This window comes from Elgaria multicarinata, chromosome 5 (genome assembly GCF_023053635.1).
Source record: "Elgaria multicarinata webbii isolate HBS135686 ecotype San Diego chromosome 5, rElgMul1.1.pri, whole genome shotgun sequence".
In the NCBI taxonomy this organism is placed as follows: Eukaryota; Metazoa; Chordata; class Lepidosauria; order Squamata; family Anguidae; genus Elgaria; species Elgaria multicarinata.
The window spans coordinates 137,871,973-137,894,364 of NC_086175.1; the positions used below are offsets into that span (position 1 = coordinate 137,871,973).

General features: G+C 52.7%; 1 protein-coding gene across 1 annotated transcript; it reads right to left on the reverse strand.

The window, feature by feature from the left end:
• Positions 1 to 1,406: 1,406 nt before the first annotated feature.
• Positions 1,407 to 20,665, reverse strand: LOC134399721 (short transient receptor potential channel 2-like). The gene is made up of 12 exons (XM_063127807.1): positions 19,934 to 20,665; positions 15,152 to 15,364; positions 14,746 to 14,910; positions 11,985 to 12,159; positions 9,444 to 9,644; positions 8,404 to 8,566; positions 7,596 to 7,688; positions 5,224 to 5,416; positions 4,655 to 4,782; positions 4,162 to 4,231; positions 3,000 to 3,138; positions 1,407 to 1,801 (listed from the first exon to the last, which is right to left on the reverse strand). Exons 1-12 carry the CDS (start codon positions 20,663 to 20,665, stop codon positions 1,407 to 1,409), a joined length of 2,667 nt encoding a protein of 888 aa, XP_062983877.1.
• Positions 20,666 to 22,392: the final 1,727 nt, after the last annotated feature.

A 22,392-nucleotide genomic window follows, 5' to 3' on the forward strand; every position in this document is an offset into this window, starting at 1 on the left:
TTATGGTCAGGGCCGGTGCTACCATAGAGGCCACTCAGGCGGCTGCCTAGAGCGCCAAGCAAAGAGGGGCGCCGGGCACAGCACAGCACTCACGTGCGTTGGATTCAGCTGGGCCTGGGCGGGCGAGATGGGCCCCCCCGCCCACCCAGCCGAAGCAAAGCCAGGGACGCTGGGGTGGGGGTGGGGCGGCTCCATGTTTGGACTTCCGGAACGTGAATGGGGTGCAGGGGGTCTTTGAGTGAATGCATGTGTTCATGCGTGTGTTTGTTTGGAGTGAGTGATGCTGAGTGTGCGCGTGTGAGTTGGGGGGATGATTTGGAGGAGATATTCCTATTAAATAATGCATTTTAGACCCATAGACGTTCCTTTCCAATTTGTTTGCTATAATCGGCATGACGTATTTCTTGCACTTTAAAATAAATTTAGTGGTTTCAAGTTTTGTGCTTCTTATTTTTTCCAGGCAGCATCTGTTCTTAAAAATCAAAGTTGGCATTTTTTTGGCTGTGTGTGTGTGTGAAAGTAGCTCACTTTGCCTAGGGCGCAAAATAGTCTGGCACCGGCCCTGATTATGGTTTTATACTATTGTTTTGTTTTGAATTGTCTTAAATTTGTAAACTGCCCAGAGAGCTCCGGCTATTAGGCGGTATAGAAATGCAATAAATAAATAAACTTTAATGATGGAGCCCGTGCCAAACCTTGCCTCTGTCTGTGTGTGTGTGTGTGTGTGAGTGAGTGTGTTTTTGTGTGTGTGTGTGTGTGTGAGAGAGAGAGAGAGAGAGAGAGAGAGAGAGAAGAGAGAGAGAGAGAGAGAGAGAGAGAGAGAGAGAGAGAGAGAAACCAGAACAAGAATCAAAGCAGCTGAAAGGGCTGTTAAACTGCAATTAACATGAGCCTTGTTTCAAATTTGCTTTGCCTTGTTCAGTAGCCCTGGGCTACTGCTGCTGCTGCCACCGTGGCGGAGAATGTAGGGCCCGTCCCATTCTGGGCAAGAGAGGGCTGCTTCCGGGCTCTCTGCTCCCTGCCTTGCCTGGCTGGGCAGGACCTGCCCCCCTGGGCTTCCCCAGAAGGCCCCCCTGCCCCAGGTGTGTGCAGTGCTGAAACACCTCTAAGGACAGGAAGTGTTGGGAGCCGAAACGTGCCGGCATCTGCTGCCTTTGGCCCTGCGCTCTTCTGGACTGTGCCCCCCCCCCGCCCCGAGCGAGTCTCCGCTGGAGGTGACGGAGGCTCTGTAGCCCCGGCCTTCTCAATCCCAAGGAGGGGTGGTGTGTGTGTGGGGGGGGGTGTCAGAAAGGGGGCAGGCGCGATTGGCGTGACTTTCGGCCTGGGCTGCTAAGGAAAAGCCCCCCCCCCCGAGTCCGTAGGCAGGGTCCGGGCCACGTCGCTCTTCTCCTGGGCGAGGGGGCAGATCAGGGCTCCGGCTCTCCCGCCAGCTCTTCCTCGTGCGCCACCTCCGCGTCGGCCTGGGGTGGCATCTGCTCAGCCTCCGGCTCCCCCTCGGGGGGCTGCGGGGGTACCGGAACCCCCACCCCCGCCTCCTCCTCCTCCTCCGCCTCCTGGGGGATGGCGAGCCCGTTCTGGTGCACGACGACCTCGGTGGGGGAGCCCTGGCCGGAGCTGCCGGAGTCGTGGTCGTAGCTCTGGAAGCTGTTGCGCACCTTCATGATGTACTTGCGCAGCACGCTGGCCCCGTCCAGGGGGTTGGCCGCCGTGCTGTTGGCCGTCACGGCATGGCGCAGGTGCTTCATCTCGGCGTGCAGCCGCAGCACCGACTTGTTCAGCTCCGTCAGGCGGTTGCCCAGGTCTGCGGGCGGAAGGACACAGGAAAGGCCACCCCTGGCCGCGCGGCTCCCCCTCTGGCCTCCTGACCGTTTGGACTATACCTCCCATCATCCCTAACCAATGGCTTGGGGTTTGCCCCACTGGGCTGTACTACTTCAGAACACAGGCTCGCAGGACTGGCGGAAAACACTCCCTGCATGCAGAAAGCTAGCGTTCTGGGGAGAAGAATTCTGGCTAGAACCCTTTAAGGTTCTGATTTTCCACGTGCAGGGGCCCTCCTCCGCCTGGAGGAAGGGCCATTCCCTCAAGAGAGCCCCCCCCCAAGCCTAAAGTGGTACAGCCCAGGCGCAGGTTGGTTTTACCACCTTGGTGAGAACTCAGCAAGGCTATAGAGAGTGCCAGCAGATATTTTATTTCTGAATGCATTTTAAGGCATTATTTGCTGTGTTCCAATATAAAAATGCCCAACACAGCTACAGATATTGTTGTGCCGCCAAAAGCATTCATGACCATGCAGCCTTCTCAGGAGTGCTGCAGAGACAGTGTGGTCTAGTAGTCAGAGTTTTGGACTAGGACCGGGGAGACTCGAGTTCTAGTCCTCACTCAGGCATGGAACTCACTGGGGAGAGCAGAGCTATAAACCTCTTTGTCTCCGACACGGTAGTCCCAATCCGAAACACGCGCACACACACACACACACACACACACCACAATTGCATTTGACCTATTATAAAGCTACAGGGAATTTGAGCATTGAGCGCCTTGTGCTGTAAAGCAGAGATGAGGGGTGGACGAACCCACGAGAAAGGTGCGCTTTGAAAACACCTCTCGCGCGGTGGGCCAAATCCTGCCCTCCAGGGGTTCCCAGAAAGCCATGCTGCCCTTCCCTGGGCGCCAACCACTCCCCCACTCTCCAAACGTTGGGTTGTTTCCTGGCTTTTAAAAGGCTGAAAAGCCTCCGCCAAGGCTCAGGTTGAAGCTACAATGACTCGTGTTTTTGCACTCCTTGGTCCATTTTGCCTTCGGCCCCCCTGCCACTGGAATGTGCCCCCCCCACCTGCCTCCGAGAATCATGGCTGGCTGAAGGAAGCGGGAGACAGAATTGCCCAGCAGCCCCCCCAAGGGACGAGGGGCGCAGAAAAAGAGGGGGGGAGGCAAGGAGCAGAGAACAGGAGGAGGCCAGCTGAAGGCGGCTCAGAAGGGGGGGGTCCCTCACTCACCTTTCCGGCGGCTCTCCTCAAACTCCCGCCTGGCAGTGTCGATGTAGCGCTGCACCAATGCCTTGAGTACCTGGCGCCGGTAGGCACCACGGCTGTCCGCCCGCAGGCCGCCACCACCGTCATCCACGGAGGGGTTAGACTGAGCAGAGGGGTGGAAGAGCAAAGTCAGGCGGCTGCCGGTGGGCTACGGCTCCAAGAGGCGCTAGAAAGGTCCACGCCCGCCCCAGGGACTCGGGAAGCCTGAATCCTAGCACTATCTTGCAGGGGAGGCACTCTGCACATGCTCTAATGTCCCCCCCCCCTAATTGTTTCACCTATTCTACCATTGAACTCTGTCACTGCAGACACGTGCTGGGGCCAAGCACTGGTGAAACCTGACTCAAAGGAAGACTGGAGGCTGGGTTCATGGAAGAATGAACCATTGTAAGAACTGGAGCCCATGTTTAATTTTTTCTTCTTCCCTCCTCATCCCTTCTTCCTTTTGTGCCATGTGTGTTTCAGATCATAAGGTAAGCTGCTCTGGGAGACATCTTGGCTGAAGAGTGGGATAAAAATGCTCCCAATAATAAATAAAGAAATAAAGATGTTCCCAGAAGGGTTGGACTTGATGGCCTTAGAGGCCCCTTCCAACTCTACCATTCTAGGATTCTATGAAGCCAAGTCTATTCATTAGTATTTTGTAAGAGTCAAAAAATGGTGCAAGCATGGAACAAAAATGAGTTCATCACTGATTATGTCACACGCAGTATCCACTAGGCGTGACACTTGTGTAACAGCAGTTCACACATCATTCACAACAGGAAAGTGTGAACCGCGTGCCCCCTCCAGCTCTAGGCTAAGTTCTCTTACTCTTCCACTTATTTTTAACATTATTGTTATATTATTATACACTTTTTAAAAATACTCAAGGCAAGAAACGACAGAATCAAAACAGCTCAAACAATTATACACTCAAATGCAACCACCCCATTAAGAACGAAGGTTTCAGTTACAACTGTAAGTATTTCAGATAACGCGCTGAAGAGCTCGTCCTTTTCTAAACTCACCGGTCACACTCAAACACACACTTATCTTGCGGGGGGAAAACAGGCAACCCATTGCAGACCCAGCACTAAACGCAGACGGCAAAAGGCCGTCTAAAAGAGCCAGGAAGTGAACTTACGATGGTAGGAAGAGGGGGGTATTTTTGCTGCCGTTTGGGTTTGTAACAGCACAGCACGCGGAAGAGGCCCCTGAGGGATGTGGAAGAATAAAAGGTTAGCAGAGAAGTCTGTAAACATGACGGATCGCTTGTGCATTTGACCCAGGACTTTGCCTTTCTGGGTCCTTTGGCTGTTCATCTCTCTCCCCGCACCTCTAGACACACCTGTGTTGGTACCTGCCAACTGAGGATAACACCGGGTGGGCCTTCTCCAACCCCGTGCCTTCCAGATGTGCTGACTACAGCTCCCATCATCCCTTGCAGGCCATGTGCGAAAGGAGTTGTAGTCGAACACACCTGGAAGCCACCAGGCTGAAGAAGGTTGATGTACATGGAGATCCCACGTAGCCACCAGATGCTGACGGATTGTGCGCACATCCACGCAGGGAAGGCGCCAGAGTGCATGGAAGGATGCTTGCGGTGCAACTGGGTGCTGCCGCTGTGTCCAAATTACCTGATGACGTAGAAGACGGACTTTGGGGTGGGGATGATGTTGAAGGGAACCGGGAGCGTCAGACCTTCCCTGAAGAAGGACAAGTACAGCTTCGAGCGGGCGAATTTCCACTCCACGTCGGCATCGTTCTGTAGAGCACACAAGGAAGAGCGGGGCGGGGTGGGTGGGGCTCTGCTGCCACCTGGGCCACCGGTCACGCCGCGCAGGCTGAACACCAGCAACGTCCCCCAGTGCCGGCGGCGCTGTCCTGCGACCGGTCGTGCCATGGGGAGGGGACACATTCCCATGAGCTCGGAAGAGCGGAGGTGACCCGCCCAATCACCTGGACGCCCCACGGCAGCCTTCCCCACGGCCCGCCGGCTGGAACGATGGGCGTTCTAGCCCGACACACCTGGTCGGGGGAAGACTGCCCAGGTTGCAAGTCCCCAATAGGCCCACGCTGCGTGTTTGGAAGCGCCCCGCCTCCCTTTCACACCCGTCTCAGTCCGGCAGAGCTGAGACGCCACGTCAAGGAGGACCTCGGGGGCTCTGGCTCCCCGCCTCCCCTGGGTCCTCCCAGAAGCCCTCACCTCTATTTTCTGGAAGGAGCTGGTGATCATGGCAATGAGCATGTTGAGCAGGATGACCACCATGACAATGGTGAAGACCCCGTAGAGCACCCGGCCCATCAACTCCGCCATGTAGAACTGGGGCATGTCCACCACGTTGTGCTCCTCCATCCCAAGCATGGTCCAGAAGAGGAACTGGAACGTCTCGTTGAAGCTGCAGGAGAGGAGAGGAGCGTAAGCAAGGGCCGGCCAGAGTTTTTGGGCGGCCACTGCCCTGTCCCCACCGATCCACGTGGGTTACAGACAATTCATTCACCCGATTCCTCTGGGAAAGAACCTTCCCTAGGCCTGAATGGCCCACTGAGCAGGGATTGCATTTATTTATTTATTTGTTTGTTTATTTATTTGTTTATTACATTTCTATACCGCCCAAGAGCCGGAGCTGTCTAGGCGGTTCACATTGCATTTTGCCCAGGGCCGGTGCTACCTTAGAGGCCACTCAGGCGGCCGCCTAGAGCGCCAAGCTAAGAGGGGCGCTGGGCGCCGTGCAGCACTCACACGCGTTGTTGGCTGTGAGCCGGGCCAGCCCAGCCCAAGGATTCAGCTGGGCCTGGGCGGGCGAGGTGGCGCCCCACGCCCACCCAGCCAAAGCGAAGCCAGGGACGCTGGGGTGGGGGGACGGCTCCATGTTCGGACTTCCGCCTGGAAGCCGCTCTAGCTCCCCGGAAGCTGCTTTCCCAGAGCCGGGAGGCCGCTGCCACCAGAAGAAGAAAAAGCACGTGGCAAGCTCGACCCTGGCCCAAGCCAGCCTCTGCCTTACTCCCGAGGAAAGGGCACCGGGTCGCCTCGCCTCTCTCCTCAAACAGGCCGCGATGTCCAGGCAGGTAGGCAAGCGGGACTCCCTCTCCCTTCCCCCAGGACAGCTAGGGACTTGTGGACTCCTCGCAAGGCAAACTCTCCTGCTTCCCGATCCTGCGCGTGTGGATCAACGGGACTTGCATCTGAGAAAGCGTTGCACCGGGAGGCACCAGTGCGGCCTGATCCGCCTATGCCTCCTTACTCGGAAGCCTTATTCCCCCGAGTAAACGTGCGGAGGGGATTGGGACGCCAGCTGCATAGCATGTTACGTTCGCACGGAAGTAAGTCCCGGTGAATTCCAGCTGGCTCGGTCCCAAATCGAAGTGAGCCCATCCCAGCTCTCCACTCGGCGCACACCTCCGCGCAATTTGGGGGTGGTGGTGCAAGTAGCTCGCCTTGCCTAGGGCGCAAAATAGTCTGGCACCGGCCCTGATTTTGCCATGTGCAAATGACCATTCCGGATTCCACACGGAGACCAAAAACGGCTCTGTGAGAACCTTGGAGCCTCCCTCTTGCCAGCCAAGCAGTGGCTAAGCCTCAGGATTCTCTCCTGGGGGGCAGCCAAGTATCCGTGTGGGAGGCTGCCGTGGCTGGACCAAGAGTGCTGAACCTGAGGTCTCAAGGCCGAATCTGGCCTCCCTGAAGGTCCCCAGAAGGCCCCCAGCCCTTTCCATGGTGACCACCTCTTCCCCTCAATTGCTGGGTGATTTCCAGGCTCTTCTGCACCTCCCCCCATTCTCAAAGGCTAAGATGCCTCCCCGGAGGCTCAGCTACTGGCTGGAAGAGTTCCGCACTACAAGAGGCTGGTATCTTTGGCATGTGGGGACTTCTGCCCCACCACCACCAGGAGATGGCCTCCAAGAGCTGCTCCGAAATTGATTTCACCAGGTGCCAAAGTAGGACTGTGGAGACCCGGGTTCATAAGAACATAAGAAGAGTCACGTTGGATCAGGCCGAGGGTCCATCTAGTCCAGCACAGCACTCTGTTCACACAGGGGCCAAACAGCCGTCGGCCAGGGACAGGTGATCTGAGGCCATTCCCTCGCCCCGCCCCCCTGCAGCCTCTGACAGTTTAGCCTTGGATGCACGGGCTTGTTCTGAGGATAAAGTGGGAGAGAGCAAAGAGAGCCACGCTGGCTTCCCTGAGTACCCTGGAAAAGAAAGGAAACGTGGGAAAGCAATAAAATAAAACTGTCACGGCTTTGCTGCAATGTAGGCGTCCTGGTTTGAACGCAGGAAGATTTTGTTTGGGTTGAGAACAATGCGTTAGACGCATGCCCAGGAAGGGCGGAAGAGCGACGGCAGCCCCCGCTCCCTCTGCTAACCTGCCTTTGCTCCGTGGCGCTCCGTGGCCTTCCGTTTCAGCACTGCTCAGAGACGGATCCTGCTCAGCTTCGGCGAGGTGGCCGTGTCCTGGGCCTTCAGACCCTTCTCTTCCCCTGCCCCATCTCCTAGCCCTGGTTGCCCAGCGCCTCTCAGGCCCGGCCTCGTTAGCCCCGCCATCGCCCCTGACCCCTCCACACGGGCCGCCGTACCTCCCCAGCCGCTCGGACTCCTGGTAGTGGACGTAGATGTTGTTCATCCCACACAAGAACGCCGTCAAGATGATCATCATGATGAACATAAACCTGGGGGTGAAGAAGGGTTAAGCGCCAGCTCTCTCCCCCCCCTACAGACATGGACAGACTCCTACTTGGGGTGGGGGTGGTTCTGCGCGGCCCTCTGGCCTCCTTGTCCAAACACCCCATGTCTATGGGGCAGAAGGTAGATCAGGGTCTGTTGGTACATCAATGTGTGACTTGCAGTAGATCTCCCAAGGGTAGTTTTCTGGGTGATTTGCAAGAGATCTCCCATCCCCGGGTTGAACACGTGCTCAGAGGCACCCTTGTTCCTTAATTCTAAGAGAATGGGTTCACACGTATCGCTAAGCCAGGATGGGTTGCCAGCCGCTGTGCAACGGCCCTCTATGCCCATGCTGCAGAGCGTGGGTTCTCGGAGGGGGCTGTTTGGGCGGATTAACCCATAGTGGGTGGTGGAAACATCCCACCGACGACACGCAAACCCTTCATGGTTTCTGCCAGAAAACCAACCATCATGGCACAGTGGGTTCTCTTGAGCCCAGCCAGAGTCTCTCTCTTGCCAACACCGGCACAATTTTTGGCGCTTGAGGCTCTGGTAAGCAACAATTCCTGCATGCCTGCTGGGTGCCCCACACCTCCCCCTGTGGGGCAAAAAGCCCCCTCCCCCTGGCGAGGACAAGGCTCTCGTTCTGAGGTCGACAAGTGGGTCTGAGTAGCTCAGATTTGGGGTGGGTGGCTGGGGAAGATCCTGGTGCCCCTTTACCTAATCATGTCATCGATCATCTTGCCAATGGAGATCTGCAGCGTCCCCAAGGTTTCATGGGCCGGCAAGATGTAAGCCAGGCGGGTGAAACTCAGCATGCTGGTTACCGCAAAGAGCACCTCGGCCATGAACTGGGGGTCCTCCGTGCGCCACTCCACCCGCTCTGCGTCAGAAAAGGGAAAAGGGGCAGAGAGAATAAAGGGTCTCTAAAGCAACTGGATGAGATGGGAGGTCTTGGTAAGAGCGCAGAGCAGCACACATCTTGCAGGTTCAGTATCAGGGCTTAAAGGTTCTGGTCCTCATTTTACTTCTGCCAGCCACATCCCTTCTTGTGTTTTTGCTCCAATGCCTGTAGCCTTCTGCTTTAAATTCTAGGTTTCTGTGGACAGGAGCATCAGCCGTGTCTCATTCACACTGTGTCTGCATTCATAGAATCATAGAATCATAGAATCGCAGAGTTGGAAGGGGCCTACAAGGCCATCGAGTCCAACCCCCTGCTCAATGCAGGAATCCACCCTAAAGCATCCCTGACAGATGGCTGTCCAGCTGCCTCTTGAAGGCCTCTAGTGTGGGAGAGCCCACAACCTCCCTAGGTCACTGGTTCCACCGTCGCACTGCTCTAACAGTCAGGAAGTTTTTCCTGATGTCCAGCCGGAATCTGGCTTCCTGTAACTTGAGCCCGTTATTCCGTGTCCTGCACTCTGGGAGGATCGAGAAGAGATCCTGGCCCTCCTCTGTGTGACAACCTTTTAAGTATTTGAAGAGTGCTCTCATGTCTCCCCTCCATCTTCTCTTCTCCAGGCTAAACAGGCCCAGTTCTTTCAATCTCTCTTCATAGGGCTTTGTTTCCAGGCCCCTGATCATCCTGAAATTTGAAATTAAAAGGACCCAAATTTTAGATCTAGTGGGGCAAAGAATAAAGAATTTGGAACGTTAGGTGAGCATTTCACTTTGATCTCATGGGCAGGTGGGCCTACGGAGCCGGGCCCCGATTCAGCGTGTGACGAGCAGCATGGGCCCTGCCTGTGGGAGGGGCTCACCCGCTTTGGTATAATAGTAGCATTCGGGGGAGGAGGAGCTGCTATCCGCACAGTAGTTGCCCTTGAGGAAGATCAGGACTCGCAGCACGAAGGAGGCCAGGTACATGCTGAGGATGACGATGTCCAGGAAGTTCCACCAGTCCAGCAGGTAGCTGCGCAAGCCCTCGATCCAGACCTCCTTGCACTCGAACCAGAAGAAACCTGGAGGATCATAGAATCATAGAATAGCAGAGTTGGAAGGGGCCTACAAGGCCATCGAGTCCAACCCCCTGCTCAAGGCAGGAATCCACCCTAAAGCATCCCTGACAGAGGGTTGTCCAGCTGCCTCTTGAAGGCCTCTAGTGTGGGAGAGCCCACAACCTCCCTAGGTAACTGGTTCCATTGTCGTACTGCTCTAACAGTCAGGAAGCTTTTCCTGATGTCCAGCCGGAATCTGGCTTCCTTTAACTTGAGCCCCTTATTCCGTGTCCTGCACTATGGGAGGATCGAGAAGAGATCCTGGCCCTCCTCTGTGTGAAAACCTTTTAAGTCCTTGAAGAGTGCTATTTATTATTTATTTATTTATTACATTTCTATACTGCCCAATAGCCGAAGCTCTCTGGGCGGTTCACAAAAATTAAAACCATAGTAAGACAACCAACAGGTTAAAAGCACAAATACACAATACAATATAAAAAGCACAACCAGAATAAAAAACCATGCATCAAAATTGATATAAAATTAAAATACAAAGTTAAAACTGCAAAATTCAAATTCAAGTTAAAATTAAGTGTTAAAATACTGAGAGAATAAAAAGGTCTTCAGCTGACGACGAAAGGAATACAGTGTAGGCGCCAGGCGGACCTCTCTGGGGAGCTCGTTCCACAACCGGGGTGCCACAGCGGAGAAAGCCCTCCTTCTAGTAGCCACCTGCCTCACTTCCTTTGGCAGGGGCTCACGGAGAAGGGCCCCGTAGATGATTTTAAGGTCTGGGTAGGTACCTATGGGAGGAGGCGTTCCTTCAAATAACCTGGCCCCAAACTGTTTAGGGCTTTAAATGTCAATACCAGCACTTTGAATCGGGCCCGGACCTGGACTGGCGGCCAATGAAGTTGTAAAAAGACTGGCGTAATGTAGTTTCATCAGCCAGTCCCTGTTAGTAAACGGGCTGCCCTGTTTTGTACCAGTTGAAGTTTCCGGACCGTTTTCAAAGGCAGCCCCATGTATAACGCATTGCAGTAATCCAAGTGAGAGGTTATCAGAGCATGGATAACTGTAGCTAGGCTATCTCTGTCCAGATAAGGGAGTAGTTGGTAAATCAACCTAAGCTGATAAAAGGTGCTCTTTGCCACTGAGTTCACCTGTGCCTCAAGTGACAGTTCTGGATCCAAGAGCACCCCCAAACTACGGACCCGATCCTTTAGGGAGAGTGCAACCCCGTCCAGGACAGGGCAAACATGTCTCCCCTCCGTCTTCTCTTCTCCAGGCTAAACATGCCCAGTTCTTTCAGTCTCTCTTCATAGGGCTTTGTTTCCAGACCCCTGATCATCCTGGTTGCCCTCCTCTGAACACGCTCCAGCTTGTCTGCGTCCTTCTTGAATTGTGGAGCCCAGAACTGGACGCAATACTCTAGATGAGGCCTAACCAGGGCCGAATAGAGAGGAACCAGTACCTCACGTGATTTGGAAGCTATACTCCTATTAATGCAGCCCAAAATAGAATTTGCCTTCCTTTGCAGCCATATTGCACTGTTGGCTCATATTCAGCTTGTGATCTACAACGATTCCAAGAACTTCTCGTTTGTAGTATTGCTGAGCCAAGTATCCCCCATCTTCTAACTGTTCCTTTGGTTTCTATTTCCTAGATGTAGAACTTGGCATTTATCCCTATTAAATTTCATTCTGTTGTTTTCAGCCCAGCACTCCAGCCTATAAAGATCACTTTGAAGTTTGTTTCTGTCTTCCAGGGTATTAGCTATCCCACCCAATTTTGTGTCATCTGCAAATTTGATCAGCGTTCCCTGCACCTCCACGTCCAAATCATTAAGAAAAATGTCGAAGAGCACTGGGCCCAGGACTGAGCCCTGCGGTACCCCACTCGTTGCCTCTCCCCAGTTTGAGAAGATTCCATTTATTGTTTTATATTGTATGATTTTATCTGTATGCTGCCCTGAGATCCTGGTGATAGAGGGCGGGATACAAATGTTTTATATAAATGAATAAATAAATTCTTCCTCCTGCAGGATCTCTCTTGACTTGTCAAATGTAGACTCTGCACACTTGAGGGTTAAAGTAGCGCAGGCTTTGGGGGATTCACAAGACCACTTCAACTGACATGGATTCAAATGGGACTCCCAAATCCCTAACTGTTTGTGGAATGTATTAGATTTAGTGGTATATAAATACCACAAATAAATAAATAAAATTAGAGGGCATGAAATGGCCCTGAGAGAAAGAAAGAGAGATGGTGGAGATACCTGGGCTGCTCTCAATCGGACACCCTCCACTGCCGCACCTGCCTCCTTGCCCTCTGGTGCCAGGCTGAGCGCTCTCTGCCACCTACCTGCCACCCAGAACATGTGAAGCGACGTCTCCCACATGCTCTGGTTCCGCCCCGTGAACTTGTCATGGTGATACTCCAGGACTAGCGACTCCACCAGCAGGAAGACCAGGAACCAGAGGTAGGAGGCCGAATGTAACAGGAACTTGATCACGGGGATCTTCAGCATTTTGCCCACCTGACAGGAAATGAGGCAGCCCAAGAATTAGGCACACCGTAGTGTGAGGAGGAGGAACGCACCGAAGGCGCAGAGAACGTCACTAAAGCTGTTTCCATATTGGCAAAATTGTAATGAATCCAGACTGGGTCAATCGTGAGCTAGTCATATGGTAAAGCAGCCACACAACTGGTTCCAGATGTGCAAATCCAGAGAAAGTCTGCATAGTCTCCCTGTCCAGGAAATGTTGATACGACGACTCGCTTTTCCGACCCACATCATGCTCCCTGCAACTGGTGTCAGAAGAACGTAATCTAACCTCCAAGTTAGATTACTGCAATGCACTCTACGTAGGGCTGCCTTTGAAGACAGTTCGGAAGCTGCAGCTTGTGCAAAATGCAGCGGCCAGATTGATTTCGGGAACCAGAAGGTTCGACCGTATAACACCTGCTCTGGTCCGCTTGCACTGGCTGCCTGTATGTTTCCGAGCCCAATTCAAGGTGCTGGTTTTGACCTATAAAGCCTTACACAGCTTGGGACCACAATACCTGACGGAACGCCTCTCCTGACGTGAATATACCCGGTCACTACGTTCAACATCTAAGGTCCTCGGAGAGGCTCGGAGTGTGGCAACGAGGGACAGGGCCTTTTCGGTGGTGGCCCCCAGACTATGGAATGATCTCCCTGATGAGGCTCGCCTGGCGTCAACGCTGCTATCTTTCCGGCGCCAGGTTAAGACTTTCCTCTTTGCCCAGGCATATGGCAGCACATCTTAATCACCCACGTTTAGTTTTTTAATGGTTTTTAATGCCTTATGTGTATATGTTCTGTGTTTTAAAATTTTATACTTGTTTTTATCTCAATTTTAGAATTTCTGTAAACCGCCCAGAGAGCCCTGGCTATGGGAGCGGTATATAAGTGCAATAAATAAATAAATAAATAAATAAATAAAAGAAAGCGTCCTAAGAAAAGCACTCATTGGCCCAGTGTGATAAACAACTTGGCACCAGGCCGCCTAGCAGGCCGCCTTCCCTTATACCTACCCAGGGTAGCTTTAAGATCAGCAGAGGATGTCGCCTTGAAGTACCCAGATGGCGGGCCTTCCCTGGAGCAGCACCCAGCATTTGGAAAGCCCTCCTCTACTAACCCTGATGACTAAAATGATCGAGGGACTGGAGCATCTGCCCAACGAGGGAAGGTTACAACAGCTGGGATTGTTTAGCTGGGGGAAAAGGAGGCTGAGGGGAGACATGATAGAGGTGTGCAAAATTATCCCTTGTGTTGAGAATGTGGAGAGGGAGACCTTTTTCTCCCTCTCTCAAAATACTAGAACCCAACAGGGTCATCCCATGAAACTGATGGGTGGGAGATTCAGGACGGATAAGAGGAAGGACTTCTTCACACAGTGCAGAGTGAAATAATGGAATTCTGTATCACAAGTTGTAGTGATGGCCACCCATTTGGATGGCTTTAAAAGGGGGTTGGATAAATTCCTGGAGAAGAAGGCTATTGATGGCTACTAGCCCTGATGGCTCCAATATCCAAGGCAGTAAGCCAGTTGCTGGGGAACAGGGGTGGGAGGGTGCTGTTGCACCATGTCCTGCTTGCTCATCCCTGGCCAATGGCTGGTTGGCCACTGTGTGAACAGAGTGCTGGACTAGATGGACCCTTGGTCTGATCCAGCATGGAACTTCTGGAAACAAAGCCCTATGTGGAGAGACTGAAAGAACTGGGCCTGTTTAGCCTGGAGAAGAGAAGATGGAGGGGAGACATGATAGCATTCTTCAAATACTTCAAAGGTTGTCCCACAGAGGAGGGCCAGGATCTCTTCTCGATCCTCCCAGAGTGCAGGACACGGAATAACGGGCTCAAGCTAAAGGAAGCCAGATTCCAGCTGGACATCAGGAAAAACTTCCTGACTGTTAGAGCAGTGCGACAATGGAATCAGTTACCTAGGGAGGTTGTGGGCTCTCCCATACTAGAGGCCTTCAAGAGGCAGCTGGACAACCGTCTGTCAGGGATGCTTTAGGGTGGATTCCTGCATTGAGCAGGGGGTTGGACTCGATGGCCTTGTAGGCCCCTTCCAACTCTGCTATTCTATGATTCTATGTTCTTCTCGTGTTGTTAGGGGGTAGAGAATGTGGCATCTTTTAACTGTCTCCTGAAGACCCACTTGTTCACCCTAGCTTTCCCTGGGCCGTAGGTGAATTATTCATGGCACTCTGTTTTACTTCCCCTTTATTGTAGAGTTGGAAGTGTTTTTATGCTGCATTTTAATATTGTATTTTTAATATTGTATTTCATTGTTGTGAACTGAGGGATTCTGCTATATTCAGCATTATATAAATGTTACAGAATAAATAAATAACCAAATGCCATGATTATGTGGATGGGGGACTGTGGGAGTCGTAGACCAGCACATCTGGAAGGCACAGATTGGGGAAGGCTGCCGTAAGGAGTCACTGATCTCAGAAATGTTGGACCCCAGTCACTTGAGGGCTCGTGCCTGTTTAGTCAATAGCCAACCACCACCACCAGCAGCACCTTCCTTCGGCTGGTCTGTCTGTTCTGGAGGCCACGAAAGGAGCCCGCACACAGCTCGCTCACCTTGGACTTGGGGGCGAACCAGTAGACCAGGCACAGGAAGGGCATGGACACGAAGATGGAGCAGGAGATGAAGACCTTCCAGAGGCTGGTGCTGCCCCGCCAGCTCTGCAGGCTTCCACACCAGATGGACGACAGGACTTGCTGGCAGATCGGGTGGGCCACGAACTGGAACAGCCGAAGCAGAGCCCTGCTGAAGCGGACCTCCAGGCCCACCCAGCCCAGCAGCGCGTCTCCAACTGCGGTCAGCCAGATGCCCCAACGGGAAGCACCCAAGCCAGACACAGGAGGACAACTTCAAGCAGGTGAGCTCCTGCCAAGCCCAGCCCTGGGCCTCATAATGAGGTGGTCTGTCACCACATGAGGCCTTCCTCCTGCCCACCCCCCAGGCCTTCTCTGGCCGTCTCACCCGTTTCTGGTTGTAGTTGACGGCCAAGCGGAGCCTTGCCAGGTTAGGAATCCCCTCTTCAAAGGCCTGGTCATCGACCCCATCTTCATCTTCGTCCATCACATCTTCCCCCATGTCGTTGAGCACGGCTGTCACCTCACTCTGGTTGCGGCACATGCCCAGAAGCTCAAAGGCAAACTCCTGGCTCAGCTGCTCCAGGGACAGGTAGTCTGGCTGGGCAGGGCAAGAGAGAGAAGCCAGCATGATGATGATGATGATGATGATGATGAAGAAGAAGAAGAAGAAGAAGAAGAAGAAGAAGAAGAAGAAGAAGAAGAAGAAGAAGAAGAAGAAGAAGAAGAAGAAGAAGAAGAAGAAGGGCGGACAACCTCAAGCCTTGAAAGGTACCCAGAACTGTCACCCCCATTTTTAAGGGAACCCACCCGTCCTTCAACCCTGCTGTGTCACCCATTACCTGCTCATGTTTACAGCTCTCATACTGCCTCATTGTCATAGAATCATAAGAATCATAGAATAGCAGAGTTGGAAGGGGCCTCCAAGGCCATCGAGTCCAACCCCCTGCTCAATGCAGGAATCCACCCTAAAGCATCCCTGACAGAGGGTTGTCCGGCTGCCTCTTGAAGGCCTCTAGTGTGGGAGAGCCCACAACCTCCCTAGGTAACTGGTTCCATTGTCGTACTGCTCTAACACTCAGGAAGTTTTTCCTGATGTCCAGCTGGAATCTGGCTTCCTTTAACTTGAGCCCATTATTCCATGTCCTGCACTCTGGGATTATCAAGAAGAGATCCTGGCCCTCCTCTGTGTGACAACCTTTTAAATATTTGAAGAGTGCTATCATGTCTCCCCTCAATCTTCTCTTCTCCAGGCTAAACAGGCCCAGTTCTTTACCTCAAAGTCTACCTTGATCTTTGAGAGACACTTGGACCACTGAGGTAATATTTGAATTGGGCCTCTTTTCCAAAGAAGAAGGTTCCGGAAGGAGGCAGCCACAGCCACATCAGAATAGACACAGCCACCTTCTTTGGCCAATGGCTGGAAGGGAGATCAGACCAGGGAAGGCAACCCCAAAGACGGCAGAACCTGCTCAAAGCCTTTTCGTGGGTCTTCCACCTTCTGGTAACTTGTGATCTCCCAGCTTGGCCTGATCCGTTCTGCCACCTTCACTGAAATTCCTAAGCAACACCATTGGCAATGGAGCCGTCCAAGGGCCGAACTCACTAAAGCGAAGTGTTTTTCACATTAACAGGACTTTGCTAAAAGGGAGTTTGTAGGTATGTCATCATTACGGGCCACTGTAAGTAGGGATGGCAGAAACAGTGAGGCTGGAGCTCCGTGAGGCTGAGCTACGCCTCAAAACTGGGTTCGCTTCGCAGTACGACAGTGGAACCCATGGGCTCTCCCACCTTAGAGGCCTTCAAGAGGCAGCTGGACAACCCTCTGTCAGGGATGCTTTAGGGTGGATTCCTGCATTGAGCAGGGGGTTGGACTCGATGGCCTTAGAGGCCCCTTCCAGCTCTACTCTTCTACGATTCTATGAAATCGGCCAAAGCAGCAGACAATATGCAAAATTTGGCATTCTAAATCTTTTTCTAGAGCTTCTAGAGCTTTTGCTTGAACGTACTCTAGGGTGCACTGCAAGGTCTTGTTGACCATGTATACAGCCCTGCATTGCTTGGGTCCTGGATACCTGAGCACTCACCTTTCTCCTGTGTCTCACCATTGGCAGACTCTCTCTCAGAAGCAGGGTGCCCTGATGGTCCCCCGCTACAAATCGGAATGTGCCGGGGCCAGGGCTTTTTCAGTGGCTGGCCCCCGGTTATGGAACAATGTGCCGCTGGAGATTCAACAGGCTCCCACTCTCAATTGCTTCAAATGCCTTTGTAAGGCGTTTTTATTTTCACAAGAGTCTGGGGAGGGGGTGGTTTAAATTGGGGTCGAGGGCTTTTAATGGTTTGAGGGTGAATTGTAAATTCACCTTAATTGTTTGAGGGTGAAGGTTTCAATGGAATTGTCTTAATATGGGTTGAGGGTTTTAATGGAATTGTTTTATTGGTTATTGTAAAGCGCCTCGATGCCAGAAATGGTGAGGCGGTGCTATAAAAATGCTTGAAATAAAATAAATAAATACTCAAGGAGAGGGCCGTAGCTCAGGGGCAAAGCGCACAATGCACGCAGAAGGCCAGGTTCCACCTCCGACATCTCCAGAAAAAAACTACTTCAAATAGGAAGGTGGGGAAATGCTCTTTGCCCGAGAGCCCAGAGAGCTACCGCCGGTGGAGTTGACCGTGCTGACTCAGAAAGGTGCGTCAGATCATGGGGCAATGTTCATGGGGCACCGAAGCGCCTACTGAGACCTCAAAAGTCAGGGCAGGTGGCTGAATGAGCTCTCCGGGTGGCACGGGCATCAGGGCTCTTCTGAAGAAGCGCCATGGACTTAAATAATCTGCGTGGCCTCCGAGAGGGCTAGACTGCGTCTGTGTGGGCCAGAGACCTAGTGGCACCGCTGTGTCGGAGGCCTCTTTGAGCAGGAGCTGCTGGGTGGTACCTTTGAATGCGTTCGAGGGGGGGCAGGGTCATCAGGGAAACTCGGTTCTGACTGGTTGGAGGGGGGATCTAACCAGGTGGGAAAGGGGGGTTGGGGACGGACAGTTGACAGTTGACAGTGAGGAGTTCAGTGAGTCGGTCAAGGAGAAGGCTGGCTGGTGGGTGGCTGAGTGATGTGACAGAAGGTCTAGGAGGAAGCTAAGGAGGAAGGGGGGCAGCTGAGCCCTGAATACCGAGCGGTTCCTTGGCTCTCTGGCGGAGAGCCATCCATGGCAAGGGAAAGTCAGGGGTAGGGAGCTGGATGCCAGCTGGACATCAGGAAAAACTTCCTGACTGTTAGAGCAGTATGACAATGGAATCAGTTACCTAGGGAGGTTGTGGGCTCTCCCAAACTGGAGGCCTTCAAGAGGCAGCTGGACAACCCTCTGTCAGGGATGCTTTAGGGTGGATTCCTGCATTGAGCAGGGGGTTGGACTCGATGGCCTGGTAGGCCCCTTCCAACTCTGCTATTCTATGATTCTATGGATGCCAGGAGGCTGCCCTGAGATCCAGCCAAAAGAAGTTTACACAAGTAGGCAATAAGAAGCCAGACAAACGGTCCAAGCAGCCAGAAATACAACAGGAAGAGCTTTGGAAGTCAGGGGAAGGCTCTACCCCAAGAGCTGGACCAGGTTGTGCGTGAATTTGGCTGTGGGAGGTTTGGGGAATTTAGCCTGAGGTAAAAGAAGCCCTGAAGAGGATGGTAGTAGCAACAGCGTCTCTTCAGAGGGGTCAGCAATCTTTCTTTTGAAAGTCCCAAAGGAAATATTAATAATTTCCTTATGTACAAAATAGCATTTTATTAAATTAACTACTTTAATAGTTCATCTTGTCTCTGATGGCGGTGCCCATCTCACACCTAGGACTCTATAGCAAGCTACCAGGAGGTTTTAAAGTATTCTAAGAGAATTGGGGGCAGAGGAAAAGGCCCAGATTGTGGAAATGAGTTAAAGGGTCAGAGAGTTCCTTAGGCCCTGAAATATAAGCATTTGTTAAAAAAAAAGAAAGAAACCCCTTAAGTAGGATTGCCTGAGGAAGGAGCAGTTTCCATAGCCATGGTGGCAACTCTGGAGGGGAAAAAAATCTCTCTATATATATTTTTGCCTAACTCATTCTTCCTTCCTCCAACTTGCAAAAGCAGAAGCTATGCAAAAGAGTAAAAAAAAAAAAAAGAGAGAGAGAGATAAAGCAGAAATTTTGAGAAATTAGAGAAAGTGTGCCTAAATCTGCAGAATTTTGACAGGCTGCAGGATTTTTGTGCAGAATCTCCGTTTGTTTAATGCACACAGCCTTGGTCCATGTGGACGATTCCTCCCCTGCCCCCATCCTCTGCCTCCCCAAAACTGTTACCCTTGGGCTTGCGAGGGGCACACCATTTTAGCCGTTAGCTCAACATCTCACGCCCCTATCTGGACAGAGATAACCTGGCTTCAGTTGTCCATGCTCTGGTAACCTCCAAGTTAGATTACTGCAATGCGCTCTACGTAGGGCTGCCTTTGAAGACGGTTCGGAAGCTGCAGCTCGTGCAAAATGCAGCGGCCAGATTGATTTCGGGAACCAGAAGGTTCGATCATATAGCACCTGCTCTGGTCCGTTTGCACTGGCTGCCTGTATGTTTCCGAGCCCAATTCAAGGTGCTGGTTTTGACCGATAAAGCCTTACACGGCTTGGGACCACAATACCTGATGGAACGCCTCTTCCGACGTGAATATACCCGGTCACTACATTCAACATCTAAGGTCCTCCTCTGGGTGCCTACTCCGAGGGAGGCTCGGAGTGTGGCAACGAGGGACAGGGCCTTTTTGGTGGTGGCCCCCAGACTATGGAACGATCTCCCTGACGAGGCTCACCTGGCACCAACGCTGCTATCTTTCTGGCACCAGGTTAAGACTTTCCTCTTTGCCCAGGCATATGGCAGCACATCTTAATCACCCACATGTTTAGTTTTTTAACGGTTTTTAATGCCTTATGTGTGTATGTTCTGTGTTTTAGAGTTTTAAATTTTGTATACTCGTTTTTATCTTAATTTTAGAATTTCTGTAAACCGCCCAGAGAGCCCTGGCTATGGGAGCGGTATATAGGTGCAATAAATAAATAAATAAATAAATAAATAAATAAATAAATAAATATCTCTCTCTCAAACGTATCACTGCAAATACAGTGAAATTTGAGAGGGGCAGCTGGAGGCCAGGGACGGACCTTAAACTCCGGCTCCTTCTTGGAGAGGCGCTTGAGCTCCCGGCTGAGCTTGAAGGCGGTCAGCATGGCGTCCTCGCTGGCGATGGAGAGGTGTGCCCGGCTGGCGATGCCCTTGTAGGTGTTGATGCGCGAAAGCGAGAACTTGAGCAGGTCAAACTTGCGGCCGTTGGAGCACTCCAGGCAGGAGCAGGAGACCTTGTGGGGCCGCGGAATGGCGTGCCCCTTCTTCATCAGCATGTCCACGATTTCGTAGAGGTCCTTCTCGCAAGCCAAGGTGAGGGGCGTCACGCCAGGGGCAAAGCGCGAGTTGTCGATGGAGTTGTCAAAGAAGGCCATGGAAAAGGACTTGACGTCCATCTTGCTGCCCTTCTCCTGGTCCAGCCGGTCCAGCAGCAGCTTGACCACGTTGGGCTGGTTGGTGTCCACGGCAACCAGCAAGGCCTCGTGGACCTGACGGAAGTCAAACTTGACGAAGCGCAGCAGCGTCTTGGTCATCTCCTCGCTGCCCGAGCGGATGGCCTGGTTGAGGGCCTCTCTCCACGCCCGGTCCTCGGCATCATCCAGCTGCCTCAGGATCCCATCGCTCACCTGCAGCAGCTGCTGGACCTTCCCCAGGTGGCCATCCTGAATGGCGCTGAGGAGGCCATCCGGGAACTTCAACTTTTTGTTTACGATTTCTTTCCAGTTGGCTTGCTGTGAGATCAGGTGGAAAGACAACATACATTTATTCATTTATTACACTTCTATGCCACCCAGTAGCCAGAGCTTTCTGGGCAGTGTAGACAAGAACACGTGAAAGGAATACAACACTCGCCCCCTCCCTAGAGGAGGCCGTTCTGTTCAGGCTCCCCTCCACTTGGCCAAACAGCTCTTTGCTCACTCAATTTGCAACACCCACTCTTCTCCTTGGGATCAAAATGGATTACAGCAGTTCCCCCAAGTGTTAAGCCTTCCTCCCCTAAGAGAAATCACAAGTGAAGGAATTAAATGGGGTTGGACTCGATGGCCTTGTAGGCCCCTTCCAACTCTGCTATTCTATTCCGAGGCTAAAGGAGGCCAAATGTAAGAGGACTTGCCCTTAAAACGTGTGTGCCTCAGCTCTGGGAGGGGCAGCAGGAAAAGGGAACCGGCCCAGAGGAGAAGTGTCGTGGTGGCCAAGAACCGGCCAAACCAGTGGTGGTGTAGCGCAGGGTCCAAGCACTGGGACCTGGGGTTAAGCCGGGACCACATCCTCACCTGCCACCCGCTCAGGCTTCCCTGTTCCCTCCAAGCTTACTTGTGGCTCTCACAGAAGCTGGAGGGGCAGCGGCGGGGGGGCATGTTCAGAGGAGGGCAACCAGGATGATCAGGGGTCTGGAAACAAAGCCCTATGAAGAGAGGCTGAAAGAACTGGGCAGGTTTAGCCTGGAGAAGAGAAGATTGAGGGGAGACATGAGAGCACTCTTCAAATACTTAAAAGGTTGTCACACAGAGGAGGGCCAGGATCTCTCCTTGATCCTCCCAGAGTGCAGGACACGGAATAACGGGCTCAAGTTAAAGGAAGCCAGATTCCAGCTGGACATCAGGAAAAACTTCCTGACGATTAGAGCAGTACAATGGAACCCGTGACCTAGGGAGGTGGTGGGCTCTCCCACCCTAGAGGCCTTCAAGAGGCAGCTGGACAACCATCTGTCCGGGATGCTTTAGGTTGGATTCCTGCATTGAGCAGGGGGTTGGACTCGATGGCCTTGTAGGCCCCTTCCAACTCTGCGATTCTATGATTCTATGAATGAAGACAGCACCTGGCAGGGGAGAGGCCAGTGCAAGAGCCTTGCCAGGCAGCTCTGAGCAGAGTGCACACACAGCTGCGCTCATCCACTTGTCAGGCACCTTCCCTCAAGGCACTCCTTTGGTTGCCAAGGTGCGTTTAAGAACAGCTATTCCGTCTCCTGGCTATACTAGATAGCCAGGAATTGAGGCTAAAAGCCTATTTGGTGGTTGCTGATTTGAAGCTTAAGCAGTGGCACAGTCAGAGAAGTTTCATCAGGAGAACCGTCATACGAGGTGATTTGTGTGAGGTTGCCCCCCCACCCCCCACCCCCCAGGTGAAGCTCCAGAATTCCCAGTAACAGCTCAGCGAGGGATTTGGGGCTTCTTTTGACAACTACAGCAAGGATTCTGAGCTCGCCTGTCCTAAGCTGGCGCACTCCAATGCTTCTTGCCACTAGCCCCACCACGGCCAATGGTAGCCCGTTCTGTCTGGAGGATGTCAAGACTGGGGAAGGCAGTTCCAGGCCACACGGCAGTGGGAAAAACAGATCCAGCAGCCTCTGCAATTTACCGGCCTCCCCTGAGCACGAACTCATTACCTGCTCAGTAATTAAGTCCCTTGCTTTGCTGAAGGCCATCTAAACTCGCTCCCCCGCCCTGCTCTGCCGTGACAGAATTCACAGCGCGGAGTCAGCTTGACTCAGGAGGGC

Excerpts from the sequence above, each read along its gene's own strand:
- LOC134399721 (XM_063127807.1), bottom strand. The coding sequence starts at position 20,665 with ATGAATAAATGTATGTTGTCTTTCCACCTGATCTCACAGCAAGCCAAC. Across the intron at positions 12,160-14,745 it reads GGTTCGCCCCCAAGTCCAAG|GTGGGCAAAATGCTGAAGAT; the intron begins GTGAGCGAGCTG and ends ATTTCCTGTCAG. Across the intron at positions 1,802-2,999 it reads TGAGGAGAGCCGCCGGAAAG|ACCTGGGCAACCGCCTGACG; the intron begins GTGAGTGAGGGA and ends TTCCGCCCGCAG.